Source organism: Dendrobium catenatum, unplaced genomic scaffold, assembly GCF_001605985.2.
Source record: "Dendrobium catenatum unplaced genomic scaffold, ASM160598v2 fragScaff_scaffold_743, whole genome shotgun sequence".
Classification (NCBI taxonomy): domain Eukaryota; kingdom Viridiplantae; phylum Streptophyta; class Magnoliopsida; order Asparagales; family Orchidaceae; genus Dendrobium; species Dendrobium catenatum.
The window spans coordinates 2152301-2170612 of record NW_021319205.1 but is presented as its reverse complement, the minus strand read 5'-3'; the positions used below and the strand labels follow the sequence as shown (position 1 = coordinate 2170612).

The following is an 18312-nucleotide window of genomic DNA, read 5'->3' as shown; positions in this document are numbered from 1 at the left end:
GCAAACACTATATAAAAGAAAATATAGAAAGATAAAAAAGATGAGCGTCCAATTTCAATTGTTGATAAACACTCGACATTAGCACATATTAGATAGCAATCGATTGATAACTTCATAGGCGTTAGTCTGCGGCCCAACGAGCCATATGTTGCTCCATTTGAGTAAAAAAAATTCAATAATCTAATTATAATTTGATTATTTTAAAATACAAATATAAATGGGTTGGCTTGCAAGTGGAGCCCACAAAGTCAATTGGTTTTGCAATTATATGGTTGGTTTAAAAATTTGTCTCTCTTAGTGCTGTCCCTTTGAGTGGACTTCACACCAAGAAAGAAAACTTTTTCTAAGTGGATTGGAACCGTCCAAAAAAGTCTAGTTGGGCTTAGATTGTATTTTAAGGAAGCAAATAATAATGATAATGCCAAACGGCCGATAACTAAATATATTAATAACCTCACTCCATAATTAGCTTTGATTTAGTTTTGTTTTTTTTTCTATAAGCTCTTTTACTTAATAAATTAAATACAAACATGATATTAAAATATATATTTTTCTTAATTTTTTTTTACTTTTACTTTGACTATAATCTTTTTATTTTTTTATAAAATATTCTAAACTTTATAATTAATAAGTCATAAAAAATTTAAACCAAAATGGGTTAACATATAACATTTAGGTCATTCAGGGTTGCTAGCTGGTCATTTTCAGGTTGATTAGATCTGTGTCGAGTTAATTTTGGGTTGAACGCAACCCGTCAACCTGTTCTAACACCCTTAATGTTAAGATCTACAATCCAACACTCGAATGGGTTAACATAACCATAAAGATGTGATAATGCCTCATTGTGCTATTCATATTCTATGAGATGTTTAACATTAGTGTAAGTGCATTTTCTCACACCCATGGTCCGAAACGTGATACAACTCAGTGGCACGAGATGCGATGAAGGGATAAAAATGTATGTTTTGCATTCACAAATAGAAGAACGCATATACAACAGACACAATGTAATATCAAAATCTGCTCCAGGTTCGTCCAGGACGATCTGGGATCGTCCTGGGACGATCAGTTGAGAATCTGTTCCAGAATTTGCCCAGATTTGCTCCAGGTGTTTTTCTGTAAGCATCGTCCAGGCCGATCGAGGACTTCGGCCTAATTCATGTCCACATATATATATATATATATATATATATATATATATATTGATTGTTGATTTATCCTATACTCATGCTGAGAAGGTAAACATCAACCCAAAGAAATTTAGTGATTTCTTGTAGAGTCATTGCTATGGGGGTCCGTCGACACTGACTAACCAAAAACCAATAGAGTTATATTGACATATACATAATCATACACTGCAAGCATTGTTACAAATAATTAACGGGTGATACATAATTCAACTTGACTATTATAATATGTATAATCAATATGATTTCTAACAAGATTATCATGAGCTACAAAAACAAAGCTAATATGGTTTGTCAATATAACGTTTATTGCATTCAAACAAGAACATGCATGAAAAAAAACAAAATCAATATAAATGAAGTTATGCAACAATAAAACAAGATTATTATATTTATGAAGCTTTCTAATTCATTATGAGTAATATTGAATATTTGTTACTTGTTTGATCATGCTAAAAAGTTAAATATATAATTAACAATCTAAATAATTATAAAGCAACCTAATACAATTATCACAAATTACACCCATAAGAAAGAAGGATATGTTTACACCAAAATAAATAATAGTTACTACCTTTATGTGAGCAACACAAAACTCGAAGCTTATATGATATTCAACTGACAAGGGGAATGACTCGAAGGTTCTACAAGAAATAAAATTCTAATATAATGATAATGAACTAATGCTTAAAATATAAGATTCATTATTTTAAACTTAATGACCTCCACACAAAATTACTATTCAAGCCTAATTTTAATAAGTTTAACTATTTAAAATCTTACTCAATTCAATCTATCAAAATATATAAGTTAATCATCATCACCAAATTCTTTAGCTGACGGAAAAATGATGAGGAAAAAACTTACAATAGAAGATGGAGAGAAATATACTTATTGTAAATGAAGATTTCTCTTTAATGTTGGCAATTGAAGGAGATGGAAGGCTGAAAACCTCCTCTGATGGCGGCTATGATAGGGAGAATCCAAGTAATGTAAAAGAGAGAGAGAGAGAGAGAGAGAGGTTTGTGGCTATTGTTTGAGAGAAAGGAACAAAGAGGATGAAAAATAGAAAGATTTGGTGGCCGCTGCAGGAGAGGGGGAGCAAATTTGATGCCCTAAGCTTCCAATTTGCTTATATGGCGAGAGGGAGGCAGCAATGTGGGAGAATCCGAGCTGGATATTGGTTGGTCATGAGATGAGGCGAACGATCAAGTGGCTCTGGTCTTGCACAAAGGGGATCATGGCTGCTAGTTCAGTTGCTACTAGTGTGCAAAGAAGGGAACATGATGGTCGGTTGGATCTCGTGTGTGAAGGCAGGAACGGTTCGGCGGCCCTGTTGCGTGCGAATAGGGGGATGGATCGCACGTTTCGTTGGTTTGTGGAAGTGCCTAGACCGAACGGTCCAAGTTATAACACATTTGCACAAGCATATATGAAAAGATATGAACGAAAGATAAATTAAAAAAAAATACTATATTTTTGTTCGTTAAGATTTTTTTTATGATTTAAAAAAAAATCTAATTTTAGATCATCAATCCAATGCAAAAAAAAAAATACAAATTAATGAAATTTATCTTCAAAATGAATCCCACTTTTCATAGAAATTAAAGAGCCAATCGCCATAATCAATCCATAGAAAAGCTTATCAAGCAGAAAGCATGGCTTTACTCCAAGCTCTCCCCTTCAGCCGATCTCCACTCTTTCTTCCTCCTCCGCCCGCCTCAACCGTAAGCCTGTCTCTCTCAACTCTCTCTATCCCTCCTAACGCCTAGTTTATCTTACCTTGTGCCTCCACCATGATTTCTTGCAGGCTTCCCCATGGATATCCAGCTTTCGCCCGATGTCCATCTCAGCCATATCCCAGGTATCAATATCCACCTTCTATGCTTCAAATTTCTTCATTACCTCGCCCTCTCAACTCACCGATTTACTAAGTAGCAGAAAGAGGGCCACAACGGAAGACGGATCTGGAGGCGCAGGAAACTGGTATTCTCCAAATCTCAAACCCCACAGAAACTAAAAACCCCTCTTTTCCTAATCGATTTCCGCTGCTAAATCGGACAAATTTGCTTTAATCAAAAGAGAAAGAGAGACGTAAAGATCGAGCACAAGATGGATCGGGTCCCTTTTCTTGAGGAGCAGGTAAGAAAAATAAGGGAGACGGGGAAGATAATGTCGCTTGACATAGAAAGGCTGTTGCTTTCAGAGGAGAACCGCTTCACCTTCGTCAATGAGGTGGCCGCCGAGGCTACGGCCTATGTGGAGAAGAATCGGGATGAGTATGGTGCCAAGAAGGCCATCCTTCATGTGCTCAGTAACAGGATGAATGACGCTGGTTTCCACCGTTCTGAGGCCTATATGGAAACCGACCCTTTCAAGCCTGGACCTCGCTACTTCAGAATCCCAGAAACTTGATATCTTCATATTTCAATTTTGTTTTTGCTAATCTTGTTTGCTCATTTGGTTCGTTTGAATTTGTAAAACATGTTTCCTGAAACTAAGCGTTGAGTTCTAAGTTGAGCCTCTTGATGAGATGAACTATTAACATCACAAATGACCCATTTTGAATTCAAATGAACTCAAATTAATCACTTTAATTATATTTGAAATTTGTTAATATGAAATGAAGGATCAAATGATTCCCAAATCTTGTGTATTTATGATCAAATTGAGTAGCTCAATAAGACGAATCCAACGAGCTCAATATAATTTGATTTCAACATTATTAAGCGGTTTATAATGGATAATCAATTCTATGATCAAAGGTATCAATATGGACGATTTTAAATTTTAGTCAAATTTATCAAATTACCCCCTTCTCAAAATGCTATAAACCATATTTGTTCCTACTCCACATATCTTAACCATAAGCTTTTCTCTCTCGTTTACTTTCTTGCTGTACTCTGCTTTGGAAGCTCATATTTAGAAGATCGATGGCTTTTCTTGTTTAGAATGACTCAAAAACATCCTCTCTCCCAAGATAATATTAACCACTATGTCAACAAAAGCAGGAGATGTAAGTCTTTGGGTGTGGTGATATTTGAGCATAATTGCATCAATTTAATCCGTAAAGATACATTCGGACATCCACTTAAAATTTGCAATTTACTTGCATTTTATCTGTGTTTTAGTTGCACTTTAGTTGTGCTTTGACTGCTTTTTTATTGCGCTTTTTGACTGCGCTTTACTTGCACTTTCGGTGTGCTTGTTTAAAGTTCTGCGGACACATTAAATAAAAAAATAAATCTAATTGAATATTCACGTGTCCACTCCACATGTTAATATTTTATTGGAGTTCAGGCATACCTCTACATCTGGTCTCTGCACCTAATAATTTCTCTGGAATCACAGGCTGCTTTGCTACTAGCTTCAGCTCTGAGGTGTTGAATGTGTCGCCTATTTTTAATATTTGGAGATAGCGATGGTGTGTTGCAGCTGTTGGACCTCTTTAAAAAGTTGTTCAAATCTCTACCTCTCTGTCCTTTGACTGCATGTACTCAAAAGAAATGTGGTTTTGTTATGAAATTTGAACTGTTTTCTTATGCATGAAGCTCTCATCAAACGTCACCTTCCTACTAAGGCTAATTTTTTATTTGTATTTGATTCTTTCATTTCTTAAGAAGAGCAATAGCTGTTCACCAACATGAAAACCTGAGCTCAATTCCATTCACAAAGGTGGAGTTGTATGTAAATGACTAAATGTGCAGTAAAGAGGGAGCCACAATATTACTAAAATTAATTGTAGCATCAGCAAAGAGAACGAAACATACTTCAAATAGGAAGAAGAGCAAAAAACCCGCAGGATTCAGTAGAATATGTTATCGCACATATACTAAGTGATTGATCATGGTGATCATATAATCAAACCAATGTTTTCTTTGGTAGACATCTATAAGGGGGAGAAATTTTTTCGTGCGGAGTCCAGATGGTAATGAAACGTCCGGATGTGAGTGTACACAATATTTGTACACACTGTGTAAAAAAAAAATCAAACTATGTACAAAATTATACTCAATATACACACTGTGTATATCACATCCGGTTGGTTCTTTACCGTCCGGACTCCACACAGAATAATTTCTCCATAAGGGGAGGATGCAAATCATAATCAAAAAGCAAATGCTAACCATAACAAAAAGTGATGGAAATATCGCCAAAACCAAAAACAGATCACCCAGCTTCATGAATTTGAATCAGCAAAACAATCCAAGCTACTCGGCCAGGGGAGCTGAAATTATATTCTGCTAAAAGAAGCCGGTTGCGATTAAGACCAACAAAAACATAACCCATCCAGTATTGCAGAGAATCAAAACAAGTCATGCAGCCGAGACAAAATAGGATGAGTTCATAACAAGAAGCACAGCTTGAATTTCATGATGCTTCTTTCAGCCAGAAATTTTATGCTCTACAGCACTGAGAATTTTGTGCAATAATGTTGATAAGCTAGCATAATATTTGCGAATTTTTCTCTCTGTTCTTTCCCGCACAGATGTAAGCGAGCAGAAATTTTTAGCTATAGCAGATACTTCTTCCAAAATTTTTAAAAATGTGCAATTGTTAACTAATTTTTTATTAAAATTTTGTATATGTTAGCTTAAAATACATATAATTTTGCACAGGTAAAATTTTCACGCATAATTTTTTTAAAGTTATAGGGATTGAGATTATGAACATTTTTAGTATTTATTTGAGATTTTTTACTGGGTGGTTTTGAAAATGCAGCTATTTTTGTCTACACGAAAATTTATTTTAACGTCTAAAAGTAATGATTTAGTTCAACTAAAGCTTAGAATGTTATTTTATGTAATATATGATAATTTTCTTATGCTAATATGCCTACTGTTTATTAGTTTAATCTTATATGGCTTGGTTTGAGAAGAAAAGATGATCTTTAAAACATGATCTGAGGTTTCATTCCACTCAATGGTGTCCTGCTCATCACAGGTAATTGTAACGTCACTTATGAAACTTCTAATAAAAGAGTTAGATAAATTAGAGATATCTCAGTTGTGATCACTGATGATAACACTCATGTCAGAGTTGGTGGGAAGGGGAATATAAGGTCTTCTCCAACCGAACTCCAAATGCATGAATAGCATTGCTCGCGAGCTTCAACCACACGGCAAAACTTCCAATATTTGATTGCGGGTGACAGTGCGACGCCATATTGGCGTTGGCGTCGCATTGTTCACCTGCTTGCGTTTTTTTTCTGTCTCTACCGGATTTGCCGAAGAAATGTGCGAAAGAGAAAAAGACGGTTATCTTTTGCAAAGGGCGCAAAATGGAGTTCGATTGGAGATGAATAACGCAATTTTTTAGTTTCACCGTATTTTGGAGTGAAAATGGGATTTTTGGTGGAGATGCAAGATGCCCTAAGTCCATCAAAGATCTTCCATTAACCCAAGGATCCAAGGAAAGAAGAGCCCTACAAGCATTCCAGTAGCGGACTTCGTATCCATTGAAAATCACCATGAATGCCCTGAGTTCTGCCATTCCATTTTGTTAACTTGCATGAATTACTTCACTGTCCTATCGATTCTTCCTTCAATAGAATTAGTGGAACCGTGCATTGAAGACGTTATTATATCATCGTTTGTTCAGTTACTATACTTTCTTATCATCTTTTATTCTATTAACACTGTCGCTTTCCCTTCAATTAATTGCCTAATTGTTGGTCTTTTGCCCTACCAGACATATTTTGTTGCTGATGATTGGCTTATTTGTGGTTCGATTTAGGTTTCGTTTTGAACGGCTTTCTTGCTGCTTCTTAAAGCAGAAAGTTGCTTTAAGAAGCATCAAGAAAACCGTCTCAATCAAAGGCTTGAACTCCATTAAAGTTCAAAACAATTAAAGACAAAAAATTCTTGAAATCAATATAAAAATAGTGACAAAAAACTGTCTCAAAATGAAGACATAATTAGAGACTAAAATGGCACGGTATGCTAATAGCCACTTAAATGCATAAAGTAGTAGCATATTAGGGAAATAAGAAGAAACTTTGTAGTTCACATCAAACCATTTTTCTTACTTTCAAATCTACAGCATCTGCTGTAGCTTGTAGAGTTACACAGAGAGAGAGAGAGAGATCGTCGCCAACCACTGGCATGAGAAGGTGAAGTGTGACTGTATGGGAAAATTTTAATATTAATAATTTACATTAGGCCGTAATTAAAGAGCCATGAATTACTTTAATTAAGTATTCACTACAGCCAGTGGGGGCCCGTGCCCCCACGGCCCCCAGCGTAAATCCGCCTCTGCCTTGTACAATCCTTAAACTCATTATCATATATTGATTTTGCTCAATTATATAAACTTATTCAATTTTCAATTAGTATTTTCTTCCCAGACTTAAAATTGAGTAATCTTACCTTAATAACATATAATATTCGCATACTTATACATTAATTTCTGCATTAAGTTCATTAAACACATGTAAATTACGTGATTAATCAATCATTATCTTAATTCAATCCTCTTTAGAACTCTAATCACAGCTAATCATCCCTCCGCGGTTAACCCTCCAATTAACGACCGTTACCTCATCTAAAATCTAAACAACCTTATCTAGCACCGCGGAACATCTGAACGCTCCCGCAGCTTCCGCCCGAAAAATTATTCCGTCAGGTTATCTGACATAGAGCTATATCAGGTAGCCTATAATATGTCGCTACGTGCACTTACTCTTTACCGCACGGCCTGACGACCCGACCCGAAACGGACCCGGGAGTTTGCGTAGCTCGGTATTGGTCTATTTTGCTCGACAACAAACGAAAAATACTATTATGTCAAAACCAATACCGAAAAATACCGAGTTATTTTAGGTATTACTCGGTATTGCTCGGTATTGGTCTTCACATAGTGGTATTTCTCGTTATTGCCAAGCAATACCGAGTAATACGTAGCAATACCGAGCAATACGCGAACATAGTAATCCCGGATTCGGTCCGAGTCGGGTCGTCGGGCCGCGCGGTAAAGAGTAAGTGCACGTGGCGACATATTATAAGCTACCTGATGTAGCTCTAGACGGAATAGTAGTTCCTTCCGCCTGCCCCACCTGAAGCTGAACCGCTACAAGATAAGAAACCCGACAAGGGACCACCGTCCGGTTGGGTTCAGGTGCGCCACCGTCACGCAAGGGTTAATTCTGCCCCGCTGGCACAGTATAAGCTCATAACTGTCAGTTTAGTGGACAAGTTCAATATTTCACGCTGTAGCCGGGCCCACCAAGTTCTACCCGAGTAAGACGGCGTCTGCGTCGTCGGCGGCGGGCCTACGTTCACCCCGCCGTGAGCGCCGGCAACATCCGTTAATGGCCGTTATCCGCCGCAGGTTTTGTTCCATAGGCAAGCACAATTTTAACGCGAAAAAATGACAAGAAAAAAATTATATGTTTTATGATTTCTCATTTAGTTTTTTCAGAAAATTATAATTTTAAGGTGATTACAAAATTAATATAGCAAGATTTAAATACAAAATATTAATGGTAATTAAGGTTAGATATGATAGTATTTTATAAATATAACAAATATTGAAATTTAAGATAGAATAATTTATCATTAAGAAATAAATTCAATACAGTTTAATAAAAAATATAATATATATATATATGTGAATTTATCTTAATTAATTTAAATATCCTATAATCAAAATGTTATTTATATAATTCTACCTATTTTAAGGCAATTACATATATAATATTTTATTTATGAAGTGTATATAATATTTAATTGTGTACTTTTTTGTACACATTATTAATGAAAATTCGAATTATTTGGCAAATCAAATCCACGTGGATTTATACGGGAAGTATGTCTAAACTGATTACACACGAGGGCGGCGGCGGCGGCGGAGCAAAGTCAAATTCCCGTTGACACCGCAATTCTTTTCAATCTCCGTTCATCTAACCGTCCATTCAAATCCCCCTTTCTCTATAAATCACAATTCCTCCCCTTTGCCGCTCTCATCAAATCTCACCCTTTTTCACTTCCTAGATGGCTCCGAGAACCAAAATCACGTGCGCCGCCACCATGGCCGCTGCCGGAAAGGAGATTCAGTTCCGGGGAGTGAGGAGGAGGCCGTGGGGTCGATACGCCGCCGAAATCCGTGATCCTGGGAAGAAGATAAGAGTATGGCTTGGAACCTTCGATACGGCGGAGGCGGCGGCGAGGGCTTATGACGCCGCTGCCATAGAGTTCCGAGGATCTCGGGCCAAGACGAACTTTCCCTACTCCGATGTCGGAGAGGAATCAAGTGAAGCCGTTCCCCTCGACCTCAATCGCGACGGCCCGACGAACTTCTTGTTCCGGGATTTTCGGAAGGAATTGGCGGCGGCTGCGAAGCCTGCGTATTTCTTTGGTAAATCCAACGAAATGGCGGCGGTGGTGACGGAAGAGCCTTTCTTCTTCGGCATGAAGGACGAATCGGACACTTCCCCAGTTGAGGACTTTACACGGTCGCCGCCGCCGACGAGGTTCCGTTCGTTGGGTATTGATCTGAACCTACCTCCGCCGGCTGAGATCGCCTGAACGGTGTCTCCGGCGACAATTCGCCGGAACTTTTTTTTTTTTAATTGTTGGGTTGACAAACAAGCAAAACGTTGTATTTTTAATTGTTCATTTTCTTGAACGGAAAAGACGCCTTATTTATTAATGATAATTATTGCATACAATTTTTTATCGAATATTTTGATCAAATTTGATTTGAATAAATATTATAGTTATTTGAAGATTGGTTTAATAATACTTTAGGAATTTGCCAAAATCTATACTGAGTTCATTTTAAAATAAATTTAATGATTTTTAATATTATATTATTTTCACTTTCATTAATTATAATTAATTAATTAATTGATAAAATTATGATAAATTTTCATGACTGAAATTTTTATAATGAGATGATCACTTTGATTATAAATTTATATTATTTAAAACATTTTTTTTTTATTATTTAAGCAATGTTTTATACAATTTTCTTATTATTTTGTTTTTCAAAACGTAATCATAATTTCTATTTGATCACTGCCCTTCCAAAATTTTCAAAATATTTTGTGTAAGAAAGCTGCTTTCTATATCAACTTTCAAAAAAGTTACTTTCTCTATAACAATTTTACATCCATTTTTATAAATAGCTGAAGCCACCCAAACTAAATTTTAATGCCCTAATTTATAATAAATTCAATTACTTTTAATCAATCCAAGATTCATATTTTGCGCACAATTTTCAGATGCCTTGAATTATAAGGTTAAAAGTATTCAAGGTTTTGTTTTGGACCCATTCGCAAAATCATATCAGGTCGGGTCAACCCACTAATCTGTAAGGTCGAATTCGGATTCGTGTTTGAAAACCGTTTGTAAATTTGGATCAGGTTCGAGTTAACTTGTTTGAACTCTGCTCAGTTCAGGTTCAACCCGAACCTAACCTAAAACTCAATTTTGACACCCCTAATATACACATTGAAAGAAAGCTATGATGTGTAAACTATTAACTATTAAGGGAAGCCATAGGAGTGTCGTGTGATAATGTCTATGAAGCACAACATCCAAACGTCATAAAATTGACTTCTTTAAACATCATGAAGCAAGACATGCTAATTAAAAATTTTGTCAAAATTATTCATTGTTATTTAGAGCTTTAGATGTATAAAAATATATATGATTTGTTTGAAATATTTTTTTACTGTTTTCTATAATAATTTTAAGCTTTACACTAAAAAATTTTCTTAAAAAAAAATAAAAATCTGTCCCAACCGAAACCATAATGTCATGATGTTGGACCACCAAATTTAAAACCTGAAGTTTATGCTATTTGAATGATCAATATCATGATGCAGTTCTTTTTGACTATCATTTCTGGCCTTTTCCTTCTACGTGCATGCATGTTTATACCTTTCTACATTTTAGCCAAAAAAGAAAAGAAAAGAAAAAGGTGTAGCAATTTAAGGTTATTGGCATCTAGTCATAGGATAGTGATGGCAGAAGCCAAGCTTATCAGCCAAAAAATTATGTTCATCATATTTGTACCTATAACAATAATTAGGAGTGTCAATATTTGATACGACCCGAAAACCCAACTCGAACCCACCTGAAAATTTCGAGTTCGGGTCAACTCGAACCCGAAACGGATCGAGTTCGGATTAACCCTTTGACCCGAAATTGACCTGATTTTGACCTGAAAAAGAGATATACCCGTTTTTACCCAAAAACTAACAAATTTTTTTTTATTTTGAAACTGGTCATTCAGTTCGTGGGTTGACCCGAACCCGAAGTGGGTCAGGTTCGGGTCAGAAAAACTGACCCCTTTTCACAAACGAGTTGGATTCGTGTTGACCCGAATAATACCGGGTCAATTTCGGGTTCGACCCGAACCCGACCCGTGACACGAAATTGACACCCTAACAACGATATAAAAAATGTTATAAAATATTAAATAATTAATTAAATCATCATTAAAATAAAATTTTATCAAACTCCTGCTTATTAAATAATGAATGAGTATATCTATAAACATAAATAAAAATTATTCATTATCTAAACTTGAATTTTTATGTGTCAAGCAATAAAAAATTTATTCCTAAATAGCACTTAATAAAGAATTGGATGCACACGTGGCAAATGCAGCTGAGTGGCACCAAACACAAATAAACACCAATAAAAATGCCCCACGTGGCTGCCTTAATGCCAGCTAGACGACACAGGCAGCCCTAGAAACAACAGAAAACAATCATGTCAAAGAATTCACTACAGTTACATGCATTTACAAATCTACCCATCTCTCCCTTCAAATTTACCGAAAACCTTTACACAAATTTAACATATCATTAATAAATCAAAATTTATAATATATTTATAAATATAGAAAGAGAATGATACTTACCAACAAACAAAAAAAAAAAAAATCAAATAAAACACTTGCTAAATTGATCAATACAATTTTTTTTTTTTTTCAAATAGAGGTGGTGATCCAAATAAATTGCAGTACAATACTCATATATGTTAACTTACATGAGAGAAGATGAGAAGCAAAAAATTACAAACATTGTGAGATATTTACAGAGCAATTTGCTCATCTGGTGGGGTTACAAAAGCATAGAGATAAGCCCTGAGATTATGAATAAAGACGTGGATTATTTACATTCTGGTACAAAAAGAATGTGTTTAAATATTTACCTACAGGAGGGAAGAAAAATAACAAAAAAGAATGAATCAGGGTGGGCATTGGGAATTATATATATGGAGAGTTCATATTTACTTACATTTCTGTACAAGTTGTGTTTGTCCAGTGTGGACTCATCAGTTGGAAGAAATTGCGTTGCCAAAAGCTAACAAAAATAGGCTGAATCTGAATCTTCAGTTTTGCAGTCTTGCCTTGGAGCATCTATGGCCGGGAGGAACCATGATACTTGTTCATAGATTCTTTTTTGCGTTCTGGGTCCAAGCTGCAAAGAAATGAGGGGTGTCGTATTAGAAGGAAAACATAGTAGGGAGAAGCAATATAAAGCTTAGGATGGAGATCTCCTATTGGTAAACGTACAAAGTCAAAAAAAATCCGCTCGCAAAAAATTAAATCTGTTTGAAAAATCTAAAACAAGAACAACAACAATCCTTTTCCCACGTAGGTTCAATTATATGAATCATTTTTCTTCATTGTGTCATGTTAAGAGTTAAACAAACTAATAAAGAAATGTGAAAAATCTTAAAATGAAAAAAAAAAAAATCTAATGAATGAATCCTTGTATGATCTAAATTTCATTGGAATGAATTTTATGGCCAATAAATTTATTTTGATAGGGCTAACTAATCAAAATATATTTTGCACTCATCTCAAGATAAGTCCAAGAGCTAGAAATCCATTTTCAATAAGGATATATTGACCGAAAATAATTTGAATTGAAAATAGAAAAGAAATAGTAGTGTAAGCGACTGATAATCTTGATGGAACTTCCAGAATGGTTAAATGAATATGTAACAAAATTAAATTTGCCATCATATATCATGCATCCTATCAGCCACCATTTAAAGTTCACAAAGAATTAAAATACCAGCTAATAGACTGTACGAAACTATATATCCTTATAAAATGCGTGCTTTTTTATAAATATATATTTCTTTTGAGGTTCAGAAATCAGAAATTTACCAAAGCAATAGATGCACAGTGACTTAGAAAGTGAGGGAAGAAAAAAAAAAAAGAGTAACCCACAGTAAGTTTGTAGCTCTCATATACCCAGCTCACATGGAAATACAATCCACCAATGAAAAAAATTAGTGGTCGTGCATGCCAAACATTCATATAGTCAGACTACAATTTAGAAGATTTGACTGAAACTACTGATAAATATGCACTAAATCTAACTGTACTTGAGATATTACTTTTATAACCAATTTGATAATAGTAAAAAGCAAAAATAGAGAGCAAAAAAACATTAAGGCTCAACACTTTTAATTTATGATTTTCAGTCCTACTTTAAAATCTAACCATGTCAGTCACGGCTTTCTATTGAAACCAATGAATTTATCCTTATGAGTTACACTGCCATTAGCTACTGCAAGTTTGCAGTTTATTCCTTGTTTGACTGTATACTTTTCCATTTAATTATCCCCTGCATATGCTTCTGTAGTTTGGCTGACAAGGTCACATTGGTTAGGTTGACAAGGAATTTGTTCGAGAACTTTGTACTGCATTAATGATAAAAATGAGCAAAACAAGAAACTACCTGTTCCTCATACCAAGAAGAGCGCAGTGCATGGCATGAGCAGAAGCAGTAACAGGAGCTAGAGCTGCTGCAGGGGCAGCACGGACTGCAGTTGCCAAAGCTGATCCAGCGCCAGCACCACGCCGGTACTCTTTGATAGGATTTCCAAGTATTGCAGAAGCCGTTCTACTGAGGCCATCACTTAGACTCTCATATGCCTATGATTAAGCATGATGTGTGAGAGACATCATAAACATATATGTGAATCCATACACTTGGAAATTAGTTGCAAAGAGGGCTTATATTTTTCATGATTAGCAGGCAAGGTGATCGGAGTTACAAGGTATAATGAATATAAAGATGCTTGATGAAAAGCCTTCAGTATGTTTACATCATAATTTTCTGTTACATGAAGGCAATGCTCCCGTCCCATTTATGATGGGGCATAGGATATCATATTTTATGTTTAAAATTTATCTGAAAAGTTGAAGGGATGATTCTGGAGGCCCCATAATACTTTGCAAACATGCAACAGGTTTAGCACTTGGCATGTATTGCACCTTTCAGTTGATCTAGATGTCGATGGAAGAACAAGGTTTAATAATGGCACTTTCAAAAGTAGATTAGTAAGGTGAGAAAAGTTTTGAGGGTGCATAGTCAACGACAGTTGGTCGGCTAAATTTGAGAAATAAAAGAATTCCAAAGTTAGAATAAGCTAAACTTCGTACTTGTCATGAATGAATTCACCAATTACTCTTTGAATATTATCAGTAACTAATATAGGATCTGATAACCAAGTGATGAATTCAAAATATTTTATAGCACTGGAAGAGAATTTATATACCCAATGTGTTTTCAAGATCTGTCACATAAACAGTTCTAGTTTTTTTTTTATTTAAAAAATAGTTAGAAATTCATAAGTTTCCAACATTTTTCCAATAGCCAAGCTAATAGCCAAGCTCAAGATCTTAAAAATAATTGATTCAGTTCATTTCATCATAGATTTCTGTATGATAAATTGACAAGTGACGTCAAATTGAAAGTACACAATGACACAGCCCAGAGAATGCATACCTGCCGGATGCCTTCTTGTGCATCCACAGGCTGATTAGAGTTTGCCGATTTCTTTCTTCTATCCTTTTCAAATGGTGATGGTGCATTTGTTGGAATATTCCTAAGAATGAGCTCTGTTTGAAGTAGTATCTCGTGAGCACCTGATGCCAAATGAACCCCCAATGCAACAGCTTCAAGAGATATGCTTTTAGCAAAAGCTATTGCACCTGGCAAACAGAAAAACAAGGCAAGAAAATTACATATCATTTCTATGTTAGTAAACTGCCTTAAAGTGCTGTTTCATGCAAACCTATACTACTTCTTAGAAGTAATGAAGTCGACAAATGCAATAATAAAAATATTACAGGTTGAGGGATTGGCAGATACTAAGGGTTTAGCAGATTTGGTAAGATTTTCAAAAGATTGGGGATCTGGAGACAGGATCGTAGCATAATTTCGGATTATGAAGAATATGATATATAAGAATAGGAGCATGAAAGTGAGGTGAGTAAAATAGAGATTGGGAAATATAGTTAAAGTAGAATTGAGATAGAAGAAAGATTAGATCACGTTGACACCAAAATTAAGGGATAGAAAAAGCTTCACATACATAACATGGAGAGGTGAGCAAGATAACTCTGTGCATATAACTTGAAGCAATCCAAGGAGACAACTTGAATCTAGATAAAGCACACGATTGGCCCATAAAATTTCATTAATCAATAATTTGTCCAATTGTTACCCATGGATTCCTATTTGTAAATATAGTCATAAGGATGAGGTCAATTATTTAATATAAAATCTAATCCTATTCAAAATCAAATTCAAACCTAATATTTATCCAAAAGAAGATAATCAAACCTAATAAAATAAATCAAATGAAAAATATGAGAAATTAGGGCATAAATAGAGCCCATTAATTAGCATGGAATCATTAAATAACTAATTAATTACTTAGCATAGCTATGTTTAGCTTATTTGGCATAGTTTAACTTAAGCCCCACCCAAATAGACTTGAAAAGTAGATGATGGAAGTTTTGAAGCTCTCTAGCTCATAAGGTATTAATTACATTTTTAGTGGGGGGAAATTTGATTGTTAGAAAGGATCATAGTAGATTTATACTTTTTCCTGTATTTTATTTCTTCTATATGAATTTTGTTCTTAAATGACTTGAATCAGCATGGGAAATAGACTCGAAGTAAGCAGATCTGACCCATATACCTAAGCTTTTATGAATAATCCCTAAATTTTTACAGAAAAGTAGATTACCAGTTAAAACCCTGGGATAAGTTACAATGTAAGATTAAGAAAATAAAAACCTATGTGTTATCTACAAAAAGAGCTAAAGAATGATTTTAGGTATGGACTAGATTCTTCTGTGTAGTTAACTTCACGCTAATGGAAATACAAATGATATATCACAATTCATCTCTCGTTCAATCACAGCCTAGATGGCTCTTCAGAAAGTAACAAACCACATATTACAACCAAAACTGGAAGAAACAGTAAACACACGGGAAGCCAAAAAGTTTAGAAAGTTTTAATACAGAAACTACATCGTACACCTTGACAATAAAATACTTCTTCCTTACCCCGCTGCATTCCCTTGAGAAGCTTCTTATCTCTTTTGTAACTTTTGACAGGCAGGGTAACCAATTTAGAAGTGCCAGCAGCAACAGAAACCAATGACTTAACAGGAGCAAGGCCTTTCAATAATTTGTGAACCTACAAAGGACCCGAATAAAATGATGAAACTGACAAGTTGAGCATGAGACTAAGTTGGAAAAGCAAAAAAAAAAAAAAACAAAGACAGTTCAAGACCTGGTTGTGAGAAATATCTTCCAACCATTGCCCAACTACCGTTTCGCACACACTTGCCCAGCCATAAATACCAACAGCACACACTTGTTTCAGCTGTAAGTCAATCCCCTGCAATATAAGGTTACCAAATAACTACAATCTTCATCATGTCAATGAAACAAGCACAATAAAATTTGACAGCTGCGTTTCTAAGAACATAAATTTGTTATAAACAGGATGGACCAATAATCATAACAGATTACATCTACAAGCATTATAATGAGACAACAAGTGTAAAAAAAATAGCTTTCATGTTGAAAACATTTTATATTAATCTATGATTCTGCAAGTAAAAAAGAGTTTCTTAAGTACAACTTACCTAGAATGCAACTAGCTAACCTTGAAAATTGGAAAAGCAAATTGAGTTGCACAAGATTGTTAGGAAAAGGTACAGTAATTTCTACTCATTATCCATTTATCTACGTAAACCTACAAAAATGCAGCCATATCCTTGTTCCAGGTTCAACGCAGCAGAAGCTAATGCCTATACAAAGTATATGTTCATATTCTTGGTTTAATAAAACTCATTTTTTAACGGAGTTTAATAGAACATGAGCAAAACTTTAGTATAAGAATATAGCTCTCCAGAAACTCAACAAAGCAAATCAAATAAAAATCAACCATGCGTGCTTTAAATCTTCAAGATACTTGAATTATCACAGAATTACGTAAGAAGTGGTCTATACCGAAAAAATAAAATCAGCATTACATAGTTATCAGATTTATATCCAGATTTTCAAACAACTGAAATCATTATCAATATTCACGATTCACAACCAAAGACTCGCTGGTCAACAAAAATAATAGTAAATAGGCACCATTAACTATATTTCAAAAGATGATGGATCCAACAAAAGGTTTTACTTGTTAATGGCTTAATGCAAGTGGTCCATTCACATAATATCAGAAGATTGTACTCTCATGACTCACCAAATTCCAAACACGTGATTGCAATACCTCAACGTGTGCAACTATCTTAGTTGGTAAAGACCTTATAAATTGTTGCCAAAGTCCTGGGATTGCATCATGACAAAGGCGGATCCCTAGCCAGCTCAGGGTGGGTAAATGCCCACCCTCAAAAACAAAATTTAATGTCTTAGAGGGCTTTTTTTGAAACTCTGCCCCCTCTCAAAAATATTTTTTTCCATAACCTGAGCATGCTTGCCCATCCCAACGTCCAACCGGTCTTGCAAGTTGTGAATCACATCTCTCAGACTCTCAGCATTTGACGTTGAAGAGCCTTCGTTTTCGATGCCTTCTCGCTTCGCCGTCGCTGCCTTGTTATTCACCATTTGGATTCCCTGCCTCCGGTCTGTTTGTTCAGTTCAATACTTCCCTAAACTTATTAGCGGCGGCTGCATTAATGCCGTGGGGTTTCAATCAAACCGATGCCCTAGACCTTGCACCTCGTCTTCTTGGTAAGCTCCTACGGAGGGACGAAGATATTGTGCATGCTCTAATAGCTATTATCTACTTAATTAGAAGTAGCAACTTAGCATTTTATGAATTTAACACTAACGTTT

At 35.3% G+C, this 18312-nt stretch overlaps 3 protein-coding genes across 5 annotated transcripts in view; 2 read left to right on the top strand and 1 right to left on the bottom strand.

Annotated features, from left to right (window-relative positions):
• The first annotated feature begins 2757 nt into the window (after positions 1-2757).
• On the top strand, positions 2758-3789 carry LOC110108597 (protein PLASTID TRANSCRIPTIONALLY ACTIVE 7-like). 2 transcript variants are annotated; one of them, XM_020839293.2, is made up of 4 exons: positions 2758-2914; positions 2998-3051; positions 3126-3173; positions 3270-3789. In XM_020839293.2, the coding sequence occupies exons 1-4, from the start codon at positions 2846-2848 to the stop codon at positions 3600-3602; spliced, it is 504 nt and encodes a 167-aa protein (XP_020694952.1). In that variant the 5' UTR covers positions 2758-2845; the 3' UTR covers positions 3603-3789. The 2 variants fall into 2 exon arrangements, with proteins under 2 accessions (XP_020694952.1, XP_028552239.1); XM_028696406.1 differs by having other exon boundaries at positions 2759-2914; positions 3129-3173.
• A 5197-nt stretch (positions 3790-8986) lies between these two features.
• On the top strand, positions 8987-9843 carry LOC110108607 (ethylene-responsive transcription factor 9-like). Its single transcript, XM_020839309.2, has one exon. It carries the CDS (start codon positions 9179-9181, stop codon positions 9710-9712), a length of 534 nt encoding a protein of 177 aa, XP_020694968.1. The 5' UTR covers positions 8987-9178; the 3' UTR covers positions 9713-9843.
• A 2265-nt stretch (positions 9844-12108) lies between these two features.
• Positions 12109-18312, bottom strand: part of LOC110108606 (autophagy-related protein 2) — a 38262-nt gene continuing 32058 nt past the window's right edge. The window contains exons 9-14 of one of the 2 annotated variants that reach the window (XR_002304485.2): positions 16751-16858; positions 16522-16654; positions 14950-15155; positions 13897-14093; positions 12439-12621; positions 12109-12352 (exon numbers count right to left, since the gene is read on the bottom strand). Coding sequence is in view for 1 of the 2 variants with exons in the window: in XM_020839307.2 (XP_020694966.1) it covers positions 12561-12621; positions 13897-14093; positions 14950-15155; positions 16522-16654; positions 16751-16858 (705 nt within the window). In the remaining variant the exon portion in view is untranslated. Of the gene's footprint in view, positions 12622-13896; positions 14094-14949; positions 15156-16521; positions 16655-16750; positions 16859-18312 lie in introns of both variants that reach the window. The other variant, XM_020839307.2, reaches the window with a different exon arrangement.